Source organism: Mesoplodon bidens (assembly GCF_964165515.1).
Source record: "Mesoplodon bidens genome assembly, chromosome: 19".
NCBI lineage: Eukaryota > Metazoa > Chordata > Mammalia > Artiodactyla > Ziphiidae > Mesoplodon > Mesoplodon bidens.
The window spans coordinates 52203026-52228214 of NC_138179.1; the positions used below are offsets into that span (position 1 = coordinate 52203026).

The 25189-nt window shown below is 53.6% G+C and overlaps 1 protein-coding gene across 1 annotated transcript; it reads left to right on the forward strand.

Moving 5' to 3' along the window:
* Positions 1-7366: 7366 nt before the first annotated feature.
* TNS4 (tensin 4) lies at positions 7367-23896 on the forward strand. The gene is made up of 12 exons (XM_081220167.1): positions 7367-8479; positions 14308-14710; positions 15833-16254; positions 17778-17876; positions 18203-18328; positions 19417-19509; positions 19602-19679; positions 21023-21094; positions 21970-22138; positions 22939-23007; positions 23248-23274; positions 23750-23896. Exons 1-12 carry the CDS (start codon positions 8041-8043, stop codon positions 23889-23891), a joined length of 2139 nt encoding a protein of 712 aa, XP_081076293.1. The 5' UTR covers positions 7367-8040; the 3' UTR covers positions 23892-23896.
* Positions 23897-25189: the final 1293 nt, after the last annotated feature.

Below are 25189 nucleotides of genomic sequence, written 5' to 3' on the forward strand. Positions count from 1 at the left end.
CTCCCTGAAGCAAGACGATCTTTCTCTGGCTCAAAGATGTTCACATCGCTCCCTCGCCGCTCCTGCTCTGCTTAAAAGCATCCCTGTGTCTCCATCGCCCACAGCAGAAAAGCCAGGCTGCTTAGGCTGACCTCCATGCCCTTGACCCCCTAGGTCAGCCCACCTGCATCACTCACCAGCAAGAAACAGAAGCCACACTCGCTAATTTAAGCAGAAAGGAATTTCATGCATGTAATTCTATGCTGACAAAATCACCAGAAGGGCTAAAGGAACAGGCTGCAGGAATGGCTCCCAGAAAAACATGGGACGCACCTTGCGAAACACCTCCTCTGACACCGTCAGGAAGGTAAAATATCAGGAGCCGCCCAGGGTCTGTTGGCTTCAAGAAGCATCACCTAACTGATTCAGGGGTCAGGAGGCCATTTCAGCAACAGCTTCTCCATACCCACAAAACTGGACACTGGATGCTAGAAGGCAGCCGCCCCCCAAAATCAGTGTCTCCACAACCAGGCTGAGCAACAAGCCATGTTCCCAAGTCCGTTCGATTGACAGAACCTGTAGCCTAATCAGAACTCTAGCAGCAACAGAGTCTGAGGAACGCAGTAGTCAGGGTTCAGCTTCTCCAGGTAAGGAAGGCTCACTAGGAGAAGAGTGGGTGGAGGTCGATGCTATATACACACTGTCTCTCCAGAGTCTTCTCCCAGCATTCTTCCCACCCTCACCCTGACTTCCAGCTACAGAGAACACTCCAATGGTCCTGGGAGCAGCCCAGGCTCCTTCTCACCTCTCTGACTTTGCCCAGGCGGGTCACCATACCCCTCCACTTTGAATGTGCTCTGAGTCTGAGATGCTTTCTGTGGTGCCAGGAGACAGGGGTTACTATAGCCCAAAGCTGTCCAACAGAAATATAATCAACATGTAATTTTAAACTTTCTAGTAGCCACATGTTGAATAATGGCCACCCACAAAGTATCAAGTCTTAACTCCTGAAACTTTCTAATGTTACCTTGTTTGGAAAAAGGATCTTTGCAGATGTAATTAAGTTAAGGATTTCATGGTAAGATTACCCTGGATTATCTAAGGGAGCCCTAAATGTCATCATATGGTCTTCATAAGACGGAGGTAAAAGATAACACAGACAGGGGAGAAAGCAAAGTAAAGACAAGGCAGAGATTGGAGCAACATGGCCACAAGCCCAGGAATTCCAGGGCAGACACCAGAAGGTGGAAGAGGCAAGGGACAGATTCTTCCCAACAACCCAATTTCAGGTTTCTAGGCTCCAGCCTGCAAATGAATATATTTTTGATGTTTTAAACCACCAGGTTTGTGGCAATTTGTTATAGCAGCCTCAGGAAACTAATAAAACACATCTCAAATAGTGAAAAGAAGCAGGTGAAATTAATTTTAATAGTATATTTTATTTAACCCAATATCTATAAAATATTATCAACGTGTTATCAATATAAAAAGCATCAATGAGATATTTACATTCTTTTTTTCATACTAAGTCTTTGAAATCTGAATCGTGTTTCACGCCTAGGACACGTTTCAGTTTGGACCAGCCACATCAAAAGGGCTGAATAGCCACATGTGACTAATGGCTACCAGAGAGGACCAAGCATTTCCCCTCCTTTGTAGGATTTGGGGAGCACCAGCCTGGGATTTGGGGACTTATTTGCCTATGAGTCATCCTCTCCCATAGACAGCATGCTCCTTGGGAGCAGGAACCTTGTCCCATTCATCTTGGTATCCCAGTGCCTAAACATAAGAACATTCAATGAATGTATTTTGAATGAATGTGTAACAGATTCTCTACAAGAAAAAAAGCCTGTCAGAAACTACATTTTTTGTTTGTTTGTTTGATTTTCCCTCTTCCTTAGGAGTGAGAGGAGTTCAGGATCCCTCAAATATAGGCTTGGAATCTCTTCTCTTGGAAGGGTAGATGTAGACCAAGTTGCCCCCAGCAGCCAGGAAAATGCTATATGTTGAAGTTGGAAAGAAATGCTGTGAATAGGCCTGTGTCTATTAAAGAAGTTGAATCTATAATTAATAATCTTCCAAAACTGAAAGCATAAGGCCCCAATGGGTTTACTGGTGAATTCTACCAAACATTTAAGGAAGAAATTATCCCAATTCTGTACAGCCTCCTTCAGAAGCTAGAAACAGAGAGAATACTCTAACTCATTCTATGAGGCCAACATCACTCGAATACCACAACCAGACAAAGACATTACAAGAAAACCACAGATCAATCTCTCTCATAAGCATCGATGCAAACATCCTCAACAAAATATTAGCACATTGAGCCCAACAATGTATAAAAAATTATACAACACAACCAAGTGGGATGTATTCCAGGTATGCAAGCTTGGTTCAATATTCAAAAATCAGTTAAGGTACTTCATCACATCAACAAGCAAAAGAGGGGAAAAAATCACACACTCATATCCATAGATGCAGAAAGAAATTCTGTCCCACCCCTTGGGAGGCTGATCATGTCGAGAGGAGGTGGGGGGAAGGTAGGGGGAGCAGAGGGAGGTGGGGGTTGAGGCAGAGGCACGGGGGGTGAGTGGGCGGGGTCTGTGAGGTGACTGAGGCTGGAATCAGTGTTCCCGGGACTGGCTTAAGGTGAAGGAAGCAGCCGAATGTGAACCAAAAGAGTCAAACCTGCCAAGAAAGACTGTAACCCTCAGGCACAGGGTGATAAGCCTGGGGCTCCCAGACCTGAAGAACTGCAAAAACTGGCCTCAGTGTCAGCCCCCAGGAAGGCAGCCAGGGCCAACACCAGGACCACTCCAATCCTGGCCCAACACTTTCACCCCCTGTAACCTGCCGCTTCCACCTTAGAATCTCAGCAGCTGGCTGCCCATGAATAAGGCTGCTGTGGGCAGTGCACCCTGCTTTGCAGCTGCAGCCACCCCAAGGAAAGGGCACCATTTTCTTCATTCAAAGACACAGCTGCTCACCAGGCTATGGGCCGGCTGGGCTGCGTGAACACCCAGAGACGCCTTTTCACAACTTTGCACAGTTGTGTCCCCTCGCCTCCCGTGACGCAAGCTCATCATGCCTCCGTGAAGCCACAGGACATCAAAAACTTTAAGGTCAGAAGCCTTACCACTGAGCATTGTGGGGGCACTGGGCAGCCCACCCACCCCTGAGATTAGTCACTTCGGAAGTCACCATGAGTCCCTGGGCTGGAGACTTTGCTGGCTTCCTAGCTTCAGACCAACCTGCCCAGATGCGGCTCAGCTCTACCAGCAGCGGCCCTCCCCCACAACGGCTGGATGCCCCCTCACAATACTCTGGGACCCCTGACACAGAACAGGGAGGGATTGGAGCCAGGGAGAGGGAATGCCTGGACTTTTGGACTTCCTGCCATCACTACCACATGGAACTTCCACAATACCATGCAGAGGGATAGTCCATGAGTGAATGAATGAAGTCCAGCAAGGCTTTGAGCCCCTTCTCAAAGCCCTCTAGACACTCAGAGCCTCCTCCCCTTGAGTTAGAAGCCTATTCCCAGGCTAAGAAGAAAAGACAATATCTGTGCCCCGCCTGAATTCCAACGGGCCCCTACGCGGTGCCTGCCACAGGGACCCAGCCCAGAGAGCACAGGAGGAGCCTTTGGGAAGGGTCTCCTGTCCCCTGGCATCCTGCTCCCCCAAGGCCAAGGCTTCACTCTCTGCTAGCCCTGCCAACCCCCCGGTTCCTCCCCTGGTTGGCACTGGGTAAAGGGAATGCCTACAGTACACCTCGGTCCTAACAAGCCCTGTCCAAGCAGGGGTTCCCCTGAGCACGTGGTTCCCACGGAGGGGATGAGCAGCAGGAAGCTTGGGAGCCCCCCCCACACACACACACACCCTGCCCCAGTGCCTACCAGGGCCAGGCCGCCCCCCAGTGCTTCCCTTCCCCGCCCATGCCAGCCCCACCTGAGCGGTCTAGACCTGCAGGTGGGGCCTGCCGGCTGTCAGGCCTCGTGTAGGGCCTCAGAGGGAGGAGAGAGGGCGGGGCTGGCCGGCTGCTCTTAAGGCGGAGCTGGAGGTGAACTGCACCTCCCCTTACTCCTCACCTGGGCTCTGACAGCCCCTCTCCGTCCCAGGAGCCAGGAGGGAACGCAGGAGTGTCTTGCCTGCCCGGGACACCAGGTAGGTGCCTTTATTCTTTAAGGAGAAGAGAGGGAGGCTCAGCTTCTCCACGTCTCCTGGGGCTCGGAGTGAAGGTGGAGAGAAATGGGGGAGAGGCTGGGCATGAGCGGAAGATGGTCTCGGGACCACAGACCCGAGTTCTGCACTTTGGGAGAACTTAATCTGTAGCCCTCGGTGTACAGATGAGACAACCGTGGTCCAGGGAGGGGAAGAGGCTTGCCCGGGGGGGCCCCCGAGGCTTGGGAAGGGAATGGACCCAGAACCCAGCCTCCTGCCTCCCAGCCCGGAGTCCCTGGGGCCTGGTCGTGAGCTGAGCCCCCGTGCTGGACCCTTCAGAGGCCACCAGGAATCCAGGGGGTGGCGGCATGGTCTGCGCTGGTCCTGCGGGTCCCTGCCTGCTGTCCCAGGGTCTGCTTCACTGGGTCTGGGTGGAGAGCATGGGGCAATCAAAGCCACTCTTCGAGCAAGGGGGTGGAGTGGGGAATTGGGCTATTGGGACAAGGTGCTTTGGGGGGGATTCAGCCTTCCCCTCTGCCACCCACTCCCTCCACTGACCTGGGCTTGTAGAAGGGAAAGAGTAAGTCAGGAGAAGAAGCTGGCAATGAAACGGATGAGGGGATTTGCCCAGGAATCAGGACCCCCCTGCCTCCAGAGCCCTTGGGAACAAAGAAAGAGATTCCCCTCCAGTGAGTGGGTGGGTCCTATAAAAAGGGGCCCTCCCTACCCACTACAGCCCGCCTACATACATACACACAGCACTGAGCCCAGGGACCTTCCCTTCACCTTTAGAGCAGGAAGGAAAGAGCTAGAGAAGTGTGCTGGTGGGGACAGGAGAGGGAAGGTGTCCAGGAATAAAGGAGTGAGACCAGCCCTGGGAGGTCCAGTGGTGCTTCAGGGAGTGTTAAAAGTGAGACGAGTTTGAAGAAGATCCCAAGGGGCTGCCTGCCCTTTGCTCAATCCCAGGCCTGTCCCACTGGGTTCCAGAACCCCAGAATGGGCAGAGAGAGGTGAAAGGGATCTTAAATATATGAAGCAGTGGCATAGAGTGTGGGACTTGGAGCCAAGACCACCTGAGTTCAAATCCCAGTTCCACTACTGGGTTCTGTGGGTTGTACGACCCCAGGCAAATCCTTTAACCTCTCCAGCCCCACAGGAAGAGTACCTTTTTCAAAGAACCATTGAGAAAATGAAATGAATATGTTTTAAGTGTCTGTTGTGATCACTTTCCCATTATACAGATGGGACAACTGAGGTCCAGAGAGGAACGGACACTTGCCCAGCATGGCACAAAAGCACTTTCCAAATCAGTAGGCAGACATCCTGGGTCCGGGTCCTGGTCCTGGGGGAGGACCCAGGTCCCCAGTGTGCTCCCCAAGGACCATAACCCCAGGCTCCTCTTTGAGGCCCAGCCAAAAACCCTGCAGGGTGTGCTGAGATCCTGCCCTGACAAACCCAGGCCGCTTGGAGCCAAAGCTCCATGTCCTCAGCTGCCCCCAGAAAGGAGCTCGGAGGCCCGTTCCCTTCCACTGCCATTTATAGACACGCTTCCCGAGCTTGGGATGCGCCCGTCCCCTCCAGGACCTGGCCAAGGAGAAGTCTGGCAGCAGGGCTGGCAGGAGCTGTAGGAGAGAGGAGGGTTCTGGCTTTTCTCATTAACTTACTGTGCGAACTTGGGGCAACTCACAGCCGCTCTCTGGACCTCAGGTGTTCCTCGGCATTTGAACTCTGTGTGGTATAAGGAGCTAAGAGTCTGAAGTCCACAGCTTGCGTTTGAATCCCAGCTCTACCACTTTTCTGGACGTGTGGCTGATACAGATTTCTTAACCTCTCTGAATCTCAGTATCTTCATCTGTAAAATGGGTTGGTAATAGGGATGCAGTACTTCCTAGGGTTATGAGAGGATTAAAAAGAGTTACCATAGGGAAAATCAGTGCCTGGCACATGGTGAGTGCTCAAAAAAAAATGGGAGCTATTATTATTTATTATTATGAAGGTATTATATTCTATTGATATATAAGCCCTTATTTCCAAGTAATATTTAGAATTGTCTAACTGGTTTCACAAGCAACACCTCGCTGGTTCCACACCACCCTCCAGAAGGGCACAAGGCAGGAATTCTTATTCCCATCTCACAAATGAGGAAACTGAGGGTCAGAGTTACACCTTAAGGAACTGTTTGAGCTGGGATTCGAATCTGAATCTTCAGACTCGAGAGTTCGCATTTATTTCATTTGCCCCAGGCTGGTCGCACTGCCTTTTCCAACACTAGGGTCTGACTCTAAAGCAGGATGCGGTGGAGGCATCTTAGAAGACGAGAGCAGAGGAGTTGGAGGGTACCTTGGTCGGGGTGGGGGGTGGGGCCCGTGAGGCTCAGAGCAGGCAGTGGTAGCACAACCAGCATATCCCAGCTCCTTACAGGTTTCTTGGCAGCCTCTGTTCCAGAACCTCTTACTTCCTGTAAGAAACCACTAACGTGTGGCATTAAGGCTAGACAAGGGGAAGAACTTCCCACATAAGGGAAAGGAGGGAGTTGGGACATCTTTTTCCCAGATGAGCCCCCAGGGAGTGAATATCATCTGATGATGTCGCTCCTCAGATCAAAACTGTTCTGTGGGGGCTTCCCTGGTGGTGCAGTGGTTGAGAGTCCGCCTGCCGATGCAGGGGACACGGGTTCGTGCCCCAGTCTGGAAGATCCCACATGCTGCAGGGCAGCTAGGCCCGTGAGCCATGGCCGCTGAGCCTCTGCAACGGGAGAGGCCACAACAGTGAGAGGCCCGCGTACGGGGGTGGGGGGGTGGGGGAAACTGTTCTGTGGCTCACCATTGCCCTCAGGGTTGAGTCAGCACTACTGAGCCCAGCCTGCAAGGCTCTGCAGGGTCTGGCCAGCCTGCCTTCCCCACCCTAACTTCCCCTCCATCCACCCTAGTTTCTCTCTGTTTCCCAGATGCTCAATATCTCCCCTGTCCATCAGGCCTCTGAATACACTTGCCTCCTCACCCCTATCTGGCTGGCCCAGCCAGCTCCTGCTTTTCCTTCTTGTCTCCCTTTATGTATCCCTTCCTCCAGGAAGTCCTCCCTGACCTCCCCAACTAGTGCCTACAGACTCCCTTCTGCCTCCCCGCCTCCCCTCCTCCCCGATGGCACTGTTTATGATTGCTCACCTGCTTACCTGTCTGTTTCACCAACTGGCCCACATGGAGTAGCAGCTAAGTGCAGGGGCCCTGACATCACGCAGTCGGGGGTCCAGTCCTGCTCTGACACCTATTGGCCTGATGACCCTTGGGCAAGTTACTTACCTCTCTGTATCTCAGTTCTCCCATTATAAAATGGAATAATAATAGCATCTACTAACAGGGTTGTTGTGAGGATTTTTATGTGTAAATACTAGGGCATAGGTGCATAGTAATTACTCAGTAAATATTAGCTAGTATGTATTTAATAAATAAGGCTGGGGCATAGTAAGTAGCCAACAAACATCTACTGAAGTTGTTTTATTTAATCATCACTTGCATAATGTTTATTATGTGCTAGGCATATTCTAAACATATTACAAATATCAGCTCATTTTATAGATAAGGAAACCGAGGCACAGAGAAGTTAATTAACTTGCCCAACATTGCACAGCTAGTAAGTGGTGGAGCCAGGATGCAAACCTGGGGCAGACTGGCTCCAGCAGCCATGCTTTCAAATGAGTGAATTTAAATGAGTGAAGAAATATGCCTTTGTCTGGGGGGAAGGGAGCCCGGGGCTTCATCTACAGAATTTACTCAGTTCCCACCCTCACTCCCACGCCCGCTTCTTTCAGGTCCCAAGAGCTCCTGATTGGCAAGTGACATCTGTGGGATGTGAGGCTGGTTTGAAGCCAGAGGTAAACTGCCAGGTCACTATCCCCACTATGTCACAGGTGATGTCCAGCCCCCTGCTGGCAGGAGGCCCCGCAGCCGGCTTGGCTTCCTGTGAGGAACCCGGGAGGGCCCTGCACCCAGCACCCAGCCCCGGCCTGCCACCCCAGTGTCCTTACTACACCACAGAAGGCTGGGGAGCTCAGGCCCTGATGGCCCCCATGCCCTGCAAGGAGCCCCCCAGCAGGCTCCAGCAGGCCCCACAGGCTGGAGCCAAAGCCAGCTGCCTCCTGCAGTCCCCTGGGGAGCAGGCCTCGGGAGCCTTGGAGGACCTTGACTCCTACATTGACTTCTCGCTGGAGAGCCTCAACCAGATGATTCTGGAACTGGACCCCACCTTCCAGCTGCTCCCTCCAGGGCCTGGTGGCCCCTGGGCTGAGCCCACCCAAAGCACTACCTCGAGGAGAAAGAAAGAAGAGCCTGAAGCTTTGGGTAAGGAACTGGGGCACAGTGCCAGGAGGAGGGTTTGGGGACCAGACCTCATGAGGAAGGAGTTTTCCATCAGATCAGAGGAGCAGGGAACAGTGTCCTACTGAGGAGTGCTGTGCAGCTCTAAACAAGTTACTTAACCTCCCTGTTTTCTCTGCTCTATAACAGAGATAAATCTAAGTAGCCCTCACTGTCCAATTCTATTTGGTTCTTGAGTTTGGAAAGTGATGGATACCTGTTTTATGTAATTTTTCAGAGAATTTAAATAAGTGAATATAGATAAGCATATTATACAATGCCGTGCATATAAATAAGAGCTTGATAAATGTGGTGTCCCTGAATCTCACTGTTCTATGGTGTCTCTCTTAGGTCCTAGCCTGGCACCCTGAAATTTTTATAGGAATAGTATTTTCACCTTACCAATAACAATAAATGTAAATAACTTCGAGTACAGGTAATAGTAAATATAGTAAATAATTGGGATGTGATGAATTTTTGAGCGTTTATTACTTTTGCTTTTAATATGTTATTTCACCGTAAGTTTGTGTAGTTTATTCTTTAGTAATGGTTTAGCCATTACTAAAGATTAAACTACACAAACTTACAATGTTTATTTAGCAACCAGCTGGAAAAAATCTTGAAAATTTAACAGTCAGCTTTCATGAACTGGTTCAAGCCAGCTCCAGGATACCACCACGTCCAAGCGTATCCAGAAATCTCTGCATCTGGCTTCAGTTTCCCAAAGAGTTTCAAGTACACTTTGAGGATGAGGGTCACCGAGCAGCAGGCCCATTAGACAGGCTGGAAGACTGAGGCCTCCAGGGGTTTAATCAGCGTGGGTTAGAGGGTGTGGTGAGGATTAGAGATGGGATCCAGGAGAATTTCTACTTATTGAGCATTTATCATTCTATCCAGGCACTGTGCTGAGCACTTAATAATTGAACCTTTGATCTTCCCAATCCACCTCCATGAGACGAATATTTTATCCCCATTTTACAAACAAAAAGACTGAGGTTGATGGACTTGAGGAAGGAGCCAGTCTAGCCTAATCACTGGAATCAGGCAAACCTTACACAAGCAGTTTACTTCACTTCTTTGCGTCTCAGATTCTTCATCTGTAAAATAGAGATGAGTCTGCACTTCAAAGGTGTTGCAGGGATTGAAGAAATAACATTTGATGGGTGTTTATCACAAATCCTGGGGCACCGTAGGTCATGATAAATGGTGGCTGTTTGTAGTCAACATTGGGGTTGTGACTAAGACCAGCCCCAGGACAGGTTCAGGCTCTGGGGTGGAGGTCAGCCCGGCACACAGGTCCCTCTGGCACCCGGGCTCCTGGTCTCCAGCCGGCCTTCTGCTCCTCCCATGGAGCATTGCCTGACAAGCCTAGTAAAAGAACCACTTCCATCCCTCAAGAGTCTTCCTGCTTCTTAAGGCCAGTCGTGGGCATGTCTCTGCAGGAAAGGTGACTTGGGCCTAATTATCGCTGGCAGGAGCCAGCCTAGGACTTTAATGCTTATGCCCCAGGGTAGGGCTTCCATACACTCAAGGCCAGCTGGGGCAAGACCAACCTCTGTGAGGCGTGCACTTGTACAGGGTAGGGGTGTTGATAACAGGGTCCTTCCTCCAAGGGACCGATGGGCAGTTGTCTGCGTTCTCAGATGCCCTGGGCACAACCTGCCATCGTGAGGATGTGTCCACCAGACTCTGGGCAGCAGGGGGTGCCAGAGAGCAGCAGTGGTCAGAGGGTCCTGATGAAGCCACCTAGCTCTGCCCTCGTTCCTTCTGATGGAATTTTTAAAAATCCTCTCCTCCACCCTCTGCCTGGACACCTGTGATGCCTGGGAGCTCACTACGTCCTCAGACAACCAGCAGGTCAGCTCCCTGTTAGAAAGTTCTCTGCCATCACTAAGAAGAGCGAGAGCCTGCAGGTCACTGTGGTGGCTGCACCTTGCTCCCCAAACCCTCCCCTCAGACCACTGCTACTGGTGACAAAGCTCTCCCAGCCCGTGGCACCACAGTGAGTTTTCATCCAGCCAGACGTATCCAGTGTGTAGAACTCCTCTGATGGCACTCTCATCCACCCTACTTTTGGGGTGTTGAGTGGAAGACGTTCTATAATTGTGATGCTGGCAGACGTTCACTGCTTCTCTTTGTCCTAACTTAGCAAAAGCAAAAATTAAACATCGGCGATCTTGTGCCGATCCCTCCCCTAAAAAGGTCCAGATAGATTTTTGTAGCACATAATTCCACCCTGTGAAGGAAATACTGGAAACCTCATTTACAGATGAGAAGACTGAGGCTCAAGGAGAGGAAGCGATGGCCACAGTCACACAGCTAGTGAGTGGTAGGTCAGCTCAAAGCCCGGGCCTCTGGGCTCCAAAGTCCACGTTCTTGCCTTTCTCTCTTCCTTGGAGCTAGTTTCCTGCCCTCCAGGGCTTCAGTGAGGCTCCACCACCCTAGTGCTCTCAAACCTTCATCCAGCTCCCTGCCTCTGCCTCTTGCTTACCTTCCTTCAGATTTACCCTGGGGGGGGGGGAGGGGGAGGGGGTACCAGTCCCACAGGGAACATGGCTTCCGGAAGCAAATACCATATCCCTTCCTTTATCCTGTCCGCCACCCCTCCCCATCTTTGGAACAGGCCCCCGCGTTTTATTTTCCAGAATTTCTGCCAGGCAAGGCGGTTTGCCAATCCCAAGTGAAGGGTGTTTAACAACCGTCTTTCCAACCCTCCACCCACCTGGCCTGGTGCCAGGCGCCTGCATCCACCCAGCACTGCTCAGACTTGCCCCACGGGCCTGTAAACAGCCGCTGCTCCCAGGTGATAGGGTGGTGGCCCTCCACCTGCCCAGCCACATCCACCCCGGGGCAGCAGCGGGAGTGACTCACAGCTCTAGGACTCCTCCCTCCCTTCCGGCCCGCCTCCACTTGCCTGGCCCCCAGGCAAGGCCTTTCTGTGGTAGGTGTTTGGATGACCCTGTGAGTAGGACCTACAGCTTCACCAGGCCGAGAGACGCCCCCCCCGCCCCCCGCTCCAAAGCAGCCAGGCACCTTCTCACGGTCAAGGTCTTGGGAAAGGGTCCTGAGGAGTCCCTCCCCGTGGAAGAGCCCACCCCGCCCCCAAACAGAGCACAGGAGCAGGGCTCAGTTTCTTCAACCTTTCTGAGCCTTGCTTTCTCGTCTGTTACATGGAATTAAGAATGTTTCCTACTTCGCTCGAGTCATGAGCTTTAAAAGAACTAACACAGGTAACGTGTCTGTAGCAGCGCTGGTGCACTGCACTCAGTAAATACCAGCCTTTATTAAAAACGGTGCAATAAATGTGAGCTCCACCGCCACATTTCTCCAAGCCTCAGTTTCCTCCTCTGTAAAAGCAATGCCTGCTGGCACTGGGCACAAAGGCTCTTGTGAGGCTTGAGAGGATTATGGGTATAAACACTATAAAATCCTATTAAAAAAAAAAAAAAGTTGTGCTTGTCAACCTCGCAGAAGAATCCACCCCATTCCAAGACTTCTTCTCTTTCAGAGCCCACAATACATTGTGCCAGATATTCTACTCTTGCCCTCAGCAGTGGGACCCCCCATCTTAGCCAGAGAGTATTAGCTATCTGGCCAATACTGCTCCCCAGAAGCAGGCAGGCAGGAGATGCTCCTTGAAGCCCACCATGGACCAGGCTCCAGGCTCCATTCATCAGTGTATTTCATCCTCACCGCAACCTTGGAAGGGTGGTTTTAGATCCCCACTTTACAGATGAGGAAACTGAGGCTCAGAGCAGTTAGGAAAATTACCTGATGCTTCTTGGCGGGAAAGTGGCAAAGCCAAGACTCACGCCCAGGTTTGTCGACAAAGCCAGGCCTGTTCCTCCACCTGCTGGGACAGCATGCCAGCGCCCCTCATCTGATGCAATCCTCCACCCCCACCTGGCCCATGCAGGCTCAGACAGAGGCAGTAACCATGAGCAGGGCCAGAAGGTCCTCCCCAGGAGCGGGCTGGGGCAGGCAGGGACTCCACAGTCATGCTGGGTGAGGGGATGGTGCGTGTGCCAGAGCCCAAGGGGGTGGGAGACTGGTAGACAGGAGCCAAGGGAGCAATTTCCCGCCGACTCTGCCCCAGATTCCATCTGGGGAAGCCAGAGGCAGGACTCACAGCCCTCCAGAGGGAGAAGCTGGGTAACCCCCATCTTCCACCACCTTCCCTAGAACAGCACCGAGGACAGCTCCCCTCCCCCAAGTCAGGAGGAGAGGTGCCCATCCTCACCATGGGAGAACCACAGGGTACCCCACTCTAGGAAGAAACAAGGTCTCAGAACAAGAGTCCTAGATGCCCCCACTGGAGAATGGAAAGAGCATCCGAGTGAGTCAGCAGCCTGGGGTGCTAAGAGACCCACAGCTCAGTAAGGCGGCATGCCCTGTCCCCAGAGAGTTCTCGCTCCAAAGCTAACCCTAAAGCGAACTCCTCAACCTCCAAGGTGCACCCAGATCGCCAGGAATCTCGCTAAAATTCAGATTCTGATTCAGCAGGCCTGGGGTGAAGCCAGAGATTCTGCACAACTTCTCAGCTCCTGGGTGAAGTGGTGCTGCTGGGCTGGGGACCACAGCGGTGCGGCCCAATGCACACTGGAATCAGCTGAGGAGCTAAGCCACCCTGAGGCCTGGGACCACCCCCAGAGGTACTGGCCTAATTGGCACCGGATGGAGCCTGGGCTTTAGGACCTTTAAAAGCTCATCGGGTGATTCTAGCACGCAACCAAGCTTGAGAACCCCTGCCTGCACTGCAGGCACAGACATAGAAACAGCTTTCACAGGCCTGAGTGATAGAGGCATCCGAAGATGTGACTGGTGCAGTCATTTCAGCCTGGGGAGTGGAACCCACATGAACGAGAGGATCTCCCAGTTTTAAAGGACTTACTATGTGCCAGATGCAGTGCTGTGCTGCCTACATGCATCTCAGTTCATCCTTACTGTAACACTAAGAGGCTGCGTATAGCTGCCCCATTCTACGGGCGTGGAAACTGAGGCGCTAGGTGGTGAAGTCATTTGCCCAAGCTCTCTCAGAGAGTAAGTGGCAGAGACAGATCTGAAACCCAGGTCTGTCTACCTCCAGGACCCGTGTTCATGGCACTGCCTCTCCCCACCCAAGGGAAGATGTCACAGAGAGGGTGACTTTGAAACTGGGCCCTGAAGGTGGAGCTGAATGCTGATCCTGATTCCAACAAACTTCTCTCTGGGCTTCAACTTCCTCATCTGTATAAGAAAGGGGAGGGACTTCCCTGGCAGTCCAGTAGTTAAAACTCCATGCTTCCACTACAGGGGGCACGGGTTCTATCCCTGGTCAGGGAGCTAAGATCCCGCATGCCGTGCAGCTTGGCCAAAAAAAATTTTTTTTTTAATATATATAGGGCTTACCTGGTGGCGCAGTGGTTGGGAGTCCGCCTGCCGATGGAGGGGACACGGGTTCGTGCCCCGGTCGGGGAGGGTCCCGCGTGTTGCAGAGCGGCTGGGCCCATGGGCCGTGGCCGCTGGGCCTGCGCGTCCGGAGCCTGTGCTCCACGACGGGGGAGGCCACAGCGGTGAGAGGCCCGCGTACCGCAAAAAAAAAAAAAAAAAAATATATATATATATATATATACACACACACATAGTATATATATGTGTGTATATATATACATATATATATACGTGTGTGTGTGTATATATATATATATATGTATATATATATATATATATATAAAGAAAGGGGAGACCAGATGGTCTCGCGAACCCTTCCAGCATCCTTGTTCTGCGAGTCCAGTCTCTCTGGTTTCATCAATGCTCTGTTTCTCTTCCCAAAGATATAAAGTACATCGAGGTGACCTCGACCAGACCAAGGTGCCACGACGGCCCCCAGAGCTGCTCCAGCCCGTCTGTCACCCCACCCTTCGGCTCCCCTGGCCGTGGCGGCCTTCTCCTTTCCAGAGACATCTCCCGAGAGACTCGGAGCAACAATGAGAGCCTCATCTTCTCCGGGAGCCAAGGCAGGGGGCACCAGCGCTCCTCTCCCCCGTCGGGGGCCCCCTGCTCTCATCCCCCACCCTCTCCCAGCATCTCCATCCCTGGAACGGGAAACAAAGCCTCAGGCCGCCATGGCTTGGGCTCCCCACTGGTGGCTTCCCCAGCCTTGGAGAAGGGGCTCGGGGACAGGGTCTCCATGCTGTCAGCCAGCCCAGCATCTGATGTCAGTTACGTGTTTGGAAGGTAGGTCACTCCCACTGCAGCTTCTGACGTTGCCTCCACAACTCACTCACACACACACACACACACACGCGCGCATCCTAAAATCACAGAGGGACACCCTACTCTTTCTGAGCAAAATCTGGGCAGGTACCAAAAATAAAAGTGAATGTTCTCTTTTATGCCGTCACAGCCATTTGGCTCTCAAGCTTTCCTCAAGCATTTAGAATATGATTCAATATACAAAAATCTTGACTTCTACCTACCTCTCGGGAAAAGCACTACACTGCATTAATGAGGCTCACCTGTATCCTTTCCAGCCTTCCTACTGCCCATCTGTAGGAAGCTTTTAAAAACAAACAAACAAACACAGGATGTAAACAGAATCAGGGGGTCTGGGATGAACCATCCAGGAAAGAAAAACCTCCTTCGTCTTTGTTGCTGGCAAAATCTAGCAGGAAGGAGCCAAAACTGCCTGGGCATTATTTACAATCGCCCCAGCCCAATTCTCTGCAGGCCTCAGAGCAGAGCCACATGCATACCCATCCTGCCCAGGAAGAGCAAACCCCAGGACCTCTGTCCCCCATACCAACTCCAAAGCCACTGTGCCAAGGCAGTCCCTGGCAAGGAGACTGGGATTCCACAGCCATGCCCGCTGGCACAGGCCTCTGAGCTCAGGGATAAGCCTGGCTGGATGCAGAGCTGGCCTCCTTCTCTTCCTCCAGCTGGGGGATTCCGTCTGCATGGGACATGGACATGGTCCAGCTCAGGTCCAGCCTGTGTGCAGGACTCTTGGGAGTGCTGGGGGGCTGGTGTGACAACTCAGTTGGACCTGCCTAGCTGGGAAGGCAGAGGGAATAGAGTCCAGCCTAAGCCCATGTGACCTGCAGGGGGCCAGCCCATTGGCTACTTTAATTGACCACAGACCCTGCAATGCAGGTACACTCCTGTATCCTTCAGCATCCCTTGGGGATCAAGTGGGCATACCCTTTGCTCAGGGCTATGGTGGGGGGAGTGGAGTATGCACTACTCTGACCAAAGCCATGGGTACCTAGATCACTAAATTCCAGAGCCTAGCTCTGGCCCCTAAGTGTCCACCCCCACCTGCTAAAACTCTGCCTGTCTGGTGCTCTCCCCGTGCCACAGCCAGTCCCACCTCCGCTCCAGCATCTCCAGCCATCAGTCATCTTCGAGATCCTTGGAAAGCCCAGCCAGCTCTTCCTCCAGCCTCCACAGCCTTGGCCCAGTGTCCTTGTATATGAGAGCCAGTGACCTCCAGGTCCCCAGCAACCCCACCCCAAGCATGGGCCAGCCCAGAGCAACCCATTCCTCACCACTGGCCAAGGAACATGCCAGCAGCTGTCCCCCATCCATCACCAACTCCATGGTGGACATACCGATCGTGCTGATCAACGGCTGCCCAGAACCAGGATCTCCCCCATCCCAGAGGACCCCAGGACACCAGGACTTTGTCTGCCCTGGGGCTACTTCTTCCAGCAACCCCTGTCCAGCCACCAGGAGCCACAGCCAGACCCTGCCAGATGCCCCTCTCACCACGTCCCCAGAGGGTAAGTTGTAAACCAATCAGTACCTCACACTTTATAAGGTTTGGCTAATGGGGAATAGACAAAGCACCAATGCATTTGCTTCTGCAACAGCAGGTCAACCAACACATTGATTAAGTATCTATCTACTGTGTGCCTAGCACTGTGCCACATAGTAGGGACACAGTGTAGAAAGAGAGAAAAATACCAAAGGATCACTGTAGAGTAGGATAAACACAGAGGTAAAGAGATGTTCTAAGTCTTACGGGGCTACAGAGGAAGGAGTGAGACTTTTCATCTGGGAACTGAAAAGCCTGGAAAGTGGATCAGAAGTCCATGGCCAGAGCAGGAGAGGAAGGGCAGAGGGAACAGCCAGGCCACAGTCATGAAGGTATGGAAGCACATGGCATGTTTAGGCAATGACTGGAATGTTGGGTGCAGGATGAGGACATCGGGAGTAATCTGGGGCCAGGTTGGGAAAGACCTTGAATGCCAAGCAAAAGAGTGCACTTTACCCTTTAGGCAATAGGGGACCATCAGAGACTCTCACACAGGAGAGTGATGGGGTCAGAGACACGTTCAATGGATCACTCTGGCAGCTGCGTGGCAGATGGATTGCAGGGCCTGACTTGGCAGGGAGAGCAGTTTTTCTTTGGTTCTGTTTGGGTTTTCATCACAAAGTGGTCCAGGGCAGGGCAGAGGGTGGAGGAGAGAAGACAGAGCCAGGAGACCCTCAGGATATGGAAGCAGCAGGCTCGATGACTAACCCAAGAGAGGGAGAGGGAGAGTCAGTCCTAACTCTGACATTGGTGGATGACGAACACAGCCAAGGGGGTGGACAGGGTAACGGAGACAATGCATTCCAGTTCAGACAGCTAAAAACCACAAAACAGCAAACACCCTCCTTCCCGTAGTCTGTGACTACAGGCGTCCAAAAAGAACAAAGCCAACAAGAGCCCAAAGCAGTAAACACAGAGGCTAAGCCTCAGAACCCCCAGGATGTTTCTCTCCCAGGAACAGAGCCCACGGCTCCCTCGTGGCTGAGCCACGAGGCTCCGAGGCTCCGGAGCTCTCAGTCCTCACTGGGCCACAGACATCAAGGTACTCCTGGGGGGTGTGAAATGTTCACTGTACCCCGCTGCTCGCTCCCACCCAGGAAGCCATGTCAGTGCAAGCAAGAGAAAATGAGGTGACGAGTATGCCTTTGAAGCTGCTCTGATCTGTTCCTAGGACAAATCATTTGCAGATTTCAGTACATTTTTTATAATGAGTTACTCTCAGCTGGCCACGACACACCTTTTCAAGATGCCGAAACTGAGAACCACAGCTCTCTGCCTTAGGGACGCAGGAAAATGGGCATTTTAGCATCTCAAAGAGCACATTTACTTAGCCTAAAGGGATTTTGCCCCCTTTAGGCATCTGGAGATACAATGGAGTAGGGGTAGGGGAGGGTGGGTTGAATGGGACTACTGGGCGGAGGAGGGGGGCGGGTCTCTCAGCTCCCCTCTCTCCAGCCTACAGGGTCCCCCTCCTCTGTCTGTCTCCAGGTCCTGCCAGGGACATGCAGCCCACCATGAAGTTTGTGATGGAGTTTGTGATGGACACATCTAAATACTGGTTTAAGCCAAGCATCACCCGAGAGCAAGGTAAAGGGAAGCCCTGTTTTAGGGAATGAGTGACCCAGGAATCAGGTCCAGGTCCTGGCACCCCACATGGGGCAGATGGGGCCCTGAGTCCAGGTAGAGGAGGGAACGGCAAATGGCAGGTCCAGGGAAGGGGGGGTGTCCCGTGAACCCCATGACCTGAGGAAATAATGACTGCAGCAGGAACGGTGGAGATTAGACAATAGAAAGGACTTCCTGGGAACCAAAGGTGATTCTGTACCGTCTGCTCTATGAAGACCCAATGGGGCTGAGGCACAGAGCGTGTCCGGGCTCGGTGGTGACTGTCTCTGACCCAAGGATTGTTTCAGCCATCGAGCTGCTGAGGAAGGAAGAGCCGGGGGCTTTCATCGTGAGGGACAGTTCTTCATACCGAGGCTCCTTCGGTCTTGCCCTGAAGGTGCAGGAGGCCCCTGCACCTGCCCAGAACCGAGCAGGTAGGCACGTGTCTCTGTCCTCACTCAAGACTTCTAGGAGGCCACAGGGTGTGGTGGGTTCCAGTCCCGGCTCTGCCCCTGGCTTGTGGGGTGACCTTGGGCCAGTCCCATAGTGACTCCTGGGAGGAGGGCCTACCTCAGCCCCCTCCCCGCTGCCCCCCAGCACTGAGGCTCCCCGAGTCCCCAGATTCCCTGCTCTACCCTCGTGGTGGGAAGAGGAGGATGGTCCCAGCCCCCCTCCAGGCTGCTCTCTTCTGGGTGCCCACTCTGTCCAGACCGGATTTCTTATGAGGGAACCTAATGTAGTAATAACATGTGTGCTAGCTTAACCCCACATACAACACACATCGATGGGGCATCCACCCTGCCCCAGGCACTGTGCAAGGCACCAGGGAGACCTCACTGGGGAGAGAGATAGAAACAGATCATTACATTACAAGGTACCTGGGTCACAGCCCCTCACCTAAGGCTCAGGACTGTAGCTCTCACACAACAAATGGGTGAGGTAACAGACACTCCCAGAGGGAGTTAATGACCCCCCCAGAGCAAGCAAGTGATAGAGCGAGAGGATAAAAAACCCCGTATCCACATTCTCTACACCACGCCTCTCTGTTTAAATAAGAAAGTGACCTCTGGGCAGTGTTAGTTATCAAGGAAGCCTTGCCAGTGAGCCCAAAGAAAGCAGGAAGCTGCAGGCTGGTGAAGAGGCAGGGGCGTGGCCCCCCCTCCCAGGGCCAGCCTGGCGCCAGCAGGGACCATCTGGTGGAGAATAATAGCACCTTGGAGGGGGTGGGTAGGGAGAGAGGGAAACCAGGCCAAAGAGTTGTGATTTGATCTAAACAGCGCCGGCAGCCATCCCTGATGGCTGTTGAAACCAAAAGAAAGGTCTCCTGAAAAAAGAATTACTGGACACAAAAGCCTTTGAGCAAAGGTGTGGGCACCTCCTTCGTGGGAGGCCTTGAGGATAGGATTCCTACCTGCTGTCCCACCCAGAGGCAGAGGGATGGACAAGTTAACCTCTGGATGGGCCCCGAGGAGGCGGGTCAGGAAATGAGTTGCACTCCCATCCACATGCTTTCTCTGTCCAGGCGAGGATAGCAGCGACCCCATCCGCCACTTCCTCATCGAGTCTTCTGCCAAAGGGGTGCATCTCAAAGGAGCCGATGAGGAGCCCTACTTCGGTGAGCTGAGCATCTGCAGCCCCCAGGCCCCTGGGGTCTGGGCGGGTGGCCTGGGGGAGGCCTCCTTATGCGGGGCTCCTGTTTCCTTGCAGGGAGCCTCTCTGCCTTCGTGTGCCAGCATTCCATCATGGCCCTGGCCCTGCCCTGCAAGCTCATCATCCCGAAGAAAGGTGGGCTGGGTCCCCAGACCTGTTTGTTCTCAGTAGAAAGGCTCCTGCTGGTCACTTCTCACCTTATTTAGGGATCATTTTAGTGTCATAGTTAAAAGTGCACACTCTGGGGGAATTCCCTGGCGGTCCAATGGTTAGGACTCGGCGCTTTCACTGCCGAGGGCTCGGGTTCAATCCCTGGTCAGGGAACGAAGATCCTGCAAGCTGGCCCACGCAACCAAAAAAAGAACAAAGAAAAAAAGCGCGTGCTCTGGAGTCCGTCCACAGCTCCACTTCCTGGCTGTGAGAATTTGAGACGGTCAACCTCTCTGAGCCTCCGTTTCCTCCTCTAGGAAATGAGCACAGTCACCATCACACCTCCTTCTAGGACTGGTGTGGGGATGCAGTGAGAAAGCTCAGCAAGGCTCTTGGCACAGTGCCTGGCGCAGAGTAGATTTTGAGAAATAGTAGCTCCTTCCTCAAGAGGATGAAAGGAGCGTAAATCTGCCTGTTCGGCGAGGTTTGGTTTTTACTTCCGGGTCCAACATTTCCTGGGTACCCTCTCCTTCATTCACAGCTCACTCCAACCCTGTGAAGTAGGCATTGCTGTTATCCCCATTTCACTGCTAAGAAAAGGAAGGTTCGAATTTGAACCGAAGTCTCTCTTGCTGTCTTGTTCCAAAGTGTTCAGGGAAATAACAGAGAACCTACAGGACACGGCTGTCTCATGAAAATCAAGGAAGAGAATTATGAGAACAAATAAATGATCAATGGGTGAAATTTGGGAAAGAAAGAAAGAAAGAGAGAGAGAGGGAGGGAGGGAGGAAGGGAGGAAGGAAGGCTCAAGGCATGAAGGAACTTGCCCAAAGGCACAGAGTCAGATCTCCAACCCAGATCAGGAAGCCCCATCCAAAGTTTACAGCCCAACGTACCCCCAGACGTACCCACACCTCAGGGTGTGCAGGAGAGCCACTAGGGGGGCTCTGGGAGAGGAGTCAGGGCCAGGGGAGCCCCTGGTGCGGTGATGGTGAGAGCCTCCCTGCTTTCTGCAAAAATGGCCTGGGTTTCCGGTGGGGTCCCAAAGAATGAGGAAGTCAGGGGCCTCTGAGGCCAGGTCACTGCCCCAGTCCAGGGGCTGGAGGAGGGAGGGATCAAAAGGCTTGCCAGCGAGGTGTTTGGGGAGCCCGCGGCAGGCTGTTTGCCTCATTACAGGAATCACACCTGGTTTCTCAGCCAAGTCACTTCCCGAAGGTGTGGGCGGAGGTGGAAGAGGTTCAAAGGGCTGAACAAGGCCTGTTCCTAGGAGGGGGGTCCACTGACTGCACCCCCGCCCCCTGGGGGCCTGTTCCATTGCTTTGGCTCAGAATTGGGAGGTGGAGACGGGGCCTCAGACCTCTCTGCAGACGGCCGGGCCTCCTGCCTGAAGAAATCTGCGGGTGAGTGGTATGGGACAGGGGGAGGCTCCAGGCTTGGCTGTGCCCACCCCCCGCAGGGCACCTCCCAGCCCTGTGCACACACGCACATGCAGGTCCACACGTGTTTCCCATTGCAGCTTTATTTCTTCAGCTTTAACAAGGTGCCACATTCCTCCCCCTCCCTGTGAGCCAGGAGATGAGAGGCTTCAGGCAGTGGGCCAGGAGGGAGAGGGGCAGGAGAGGGGGAGCACAGTGAGACTTACACCCCCTCCTGCACGCACGGGTTGGGGGTGGGGCACACAGATGTGCTGGGCTCTCGCTGGGTCTGAAGGACCTGCCCTGGGGTGGGATCCTCTGTGGAGTGTCCGGTCCGGGTCCTGGGGTCTTCTACAGGGGAAGGGTCGCTCCTCCTCGCGCCCAAGGGCCAGGCACGGGTCAGCACTTGTCTGAGTGACAGCTCCTACTCTGTGCCCTGAGCACGATGGCCCCCTCCCCATTCCTGTCTCCTCTTCCTTCTCTCAGCAAGGAACCAGGGCCCCAGGGGGAGGGTTGGGAGGGGTGGAGGTGGCACCAGCCATGGGACAGAGGAAGGCTTGCCTGGTCGCCCCTACATAAAGGGCAACATCCCCTCCCTTGCCCCCTGCTGGAGGGCCAGAGGCCAGAGCAATGCAAACAACAGATGACCCCAAAGTCCCCTGGGGTTGGCCCCAAATTTCAGTGGCCCATACACTCCCTGCCCACCTGTCCGGTGGCTCAAAGAGGAGCCCTGCTAGATTTCCAAAAAAGGAAGGTACTCCTATCCCCTGGCTCTGGGCAGAGGGCCAACCAGAGCCTGGGTGACCTCCACCCCCCAGTGGATTCTGGCAGGGCTCCAATGCAGTATCTGCACCCCCCAGATTGCCATGCCCTGTACCTGAGCTCTGTGAGCGTGGAGACCCTGAGCGGAGCCCTGGCTGTGCAAAAGGCCATCTCAACCACATTGGAGAGGGATGTCCTCCCCACACCCACCGTGGTCCACTTCAAAGTCGCCGAGCAGGGCATCACCCTGACTGACATCCAGAGGAAGTAAGGGGCTTCCCTTGCCCTGGGGCTGAGGGCTGGGCAGGGTAAGCTGGAGGGAATGGCTGAGACTGCTGTGGAGCAGTAATGGAGATGGAGTTCAGGCTCCTGGACCCAGCAGGGTCAGTGACGTGCGGAGTGACTCCAGGCAAGTTCTCTGCCTTCTCTGAGCCTCAGTCCAATGACCTCCTGCCAAAGTCCCACTTCATCATGACCAATGGATTTGGAATTAACCAAAAGTCATTGGGCACTGATGAAATCTGTAGCCACTGATGGAACATCTCCTGTAGGCCAGACTCTGGCTGACCAATGAGATCACTCCTTCCCAGGCTCAGGGATTCAATCTAGCATGATCCTGGTCCTGGGCTGGAGGAATAAGAGATGACCAGATGCTGGGAATTCCCTGGTGGTCCAATGGTTGGGAGTCCACACTTACACTGCTGAGGGCCCCGGTTCAATCCCGGGTGGGGGAAATAAGATCCCACAGCCCGCGCGGCACAGCTAAAAAAAAAAAAGAGAGAGATGACCAGATGTAATTCCTATCTTCATTAAATGACATGACAGGCAGTGGGGGTGGAGCAGGTGGTAGAAAACCCCAACACATAGGACAGAGGGCAGACGCATTTCATGAAAGGAGAGAAGTGCAAACACGTGCCCCGGGCCCAGCAGTGGGAAAGGTCACGGCAGCCTGTCAGGGGTCATCAAACTGAGAGCTTTTGGAAGACAGGGAGCTGGAGATGGTGGAGGCGGGCAGGACACTGGGACGGGCTCTCACCAGCCCCCCTTCTCACCCGGCCTCTTCCCAGGGTGTTTTTCCGGCGCCATTACCCCTTCACCACCCTCCGCTTCTGTGGCATGGACCCCGAGCAACGGAAGTAAGTTCAAGTCTGGGCCAAACGAAAAAGACCATCCAGGTCCTAGCTGCCCACTGACTCTGGGATTCGGATCCCAGACAGAGCCTGTGAACCTCAAGGGGTCAGGAGCAACAGAATGAGGGGAGGGGGACATGGTGGGAGTGGGGACACAACTGGCCATTATCTCCCGAAGCTCAGCCAGACTCCTGTGAAATGGAGCAAAGAATTGGTACTCAGGACTGTTGTGTTCCTTTCCCACAGGTGGCAGAAATACTGCAAGCCCTCCCGGTAAGGCCTTCCTGTCCACTCAGTCGCCATGAGAGGTCTCCCTCGGGGAGGCCTGGACCCAACATGGGGAGGGAGGGAGGGAGGGAGGGAAGGAAGGAGGCCCCGCCCTGATCTTAAGAGGCCATGGGTTTGATGGCGGACGGCACAGGCCCTGGCCCTCAGGGAGCCACCAGTTTGATGTCTTATGTGGGAGGCGCAGGCTTTAGTCTGTAAGGACGCCTCAGGCTGATGGTCAAGACACACCTTCGCCCTCAGGAAGCTTCGACTCTGATGGGGAACACACAGGTCGTGTCCTCAGGTGCCCCCATTCCAAAGGAGGGAAACCCAGACCTTAAACTCAGGGATCTCTCGGTCTGACAGGGGAGGCTCCCGTCATAATGAGGTGCTGGGCTGGGGAAGGGCAGGGAGGAAAGCTGCTCCCAGCCTGGTACCTCCCTGGGTCCCACCCCTCCCTCAGGCTCTCCTCTCCCATCAGGATCTTTGGGTTTGTGGCCAAGAGCCAGACCGAGTCACAGGAGAATGTGTGCCACCTCTTCGCGGAGTATGACACTGTCCAGCCAGCCTCGCAGGTCATCAGCCTGGTGGGTGCCCTGCTGCAGGACCCAGAAAGGATGTAGGGGAGGGAGCTTCCTGTGCGTCTTCCTAGGCATCCCAGTGGGCTTGCTCAGGATGCCCCCTCCACCCTGAGCAAGAGGCCTCTTACCACCCTGATGGACCAATCCCCTGGACTGGAGGAGAACGGGACCAAGTTGAAACCCTTGAACTCAGTATGACCTTCAGCGGTGGCCTTCATCCAGACCCCCCCCCAACCTGGGCCTCAGTTTCTTTAACCTTAAAGGGGGCCAACAGCAGGATCAGCTGTTCTTCTCAGACGTCTGTGGGCATCTTAACAAACTCCCTGTGCTTCTGAAGCATCTTAACAAGCTCCCTGTGATTCTGAAGCACACCCACATCTGAGGACCCCCACACGAAAATAACCTCTGGAGACCCCTGACTCCATCCGCCTGGACACTCCCGACACTAGCCTGAGCTAGAGACCCGTGATCCCTGCTTCATGGCAAACGCAGGTACGGGGTCGGGACTCCTGGGCCCTGGCCCGAGGCTGGCCTGAGAGCAGATGGGTTGCCAGCATTGAGGACCAAAGCAGGGATGGACTGACTCTCTTTGCCTCCATATCTGTTCCTTTCCCCATTTCCCTGACAGCTGATTGAGCTGCTATTCCCAGGGCAAAGCTAGATCCGCCTGCCCTGGATTCTTCAGCCAACATGGCCCTGGTTGTTAGGCAGGTGAACAAGTGTAAACTTGCCCCCATGGTCAGAGATGACCCAGCTGTCCTCACGATCTTGATGTCTAATCCCTTCCATTGCAAATGAGCGTCAGCTCCATCTTTTCTTTCAATTTCTCATAAGCGACTGTCCCACAACTGCCCTGGTGTTACTTGTGTCACTCACACCTGGGGGTAGCGGCAGCGAGACCTCTGCTCACTCAAGCAGACACAGGAGCTGGCTCTCTCTGGTTCTGCCTCAGCCTCAGTCTTGCTGAGTCCTCTGTGCTCCAACAACACACACACACACACACACTCACACACACACTCACACACACACACTCACACACACACACACACACACACACAGCCCTCTACAGTACTGTGGCGGCAACTGACCTCGTAACCACATGGGGGCAGCAGAGAGTCAAGAATGCAAACAGGCAGCCACCCCAAGAGGCTTGGAGAAGCTGGGTGGTCTTTCCCGCCCCACCCACACCCCCCTCAACCCTAACCCTAACCCATTAAGACCCCCAAGAATCTGGAATTTTTTTGTCTAGCAGACCTGGGGTCCTAAGGAAACCAAACTATGAGGGTAGAAGATAAGACTCAGAAAAGAAGTCCATTTTTGCTCCGTGAGGGACCAGTGCC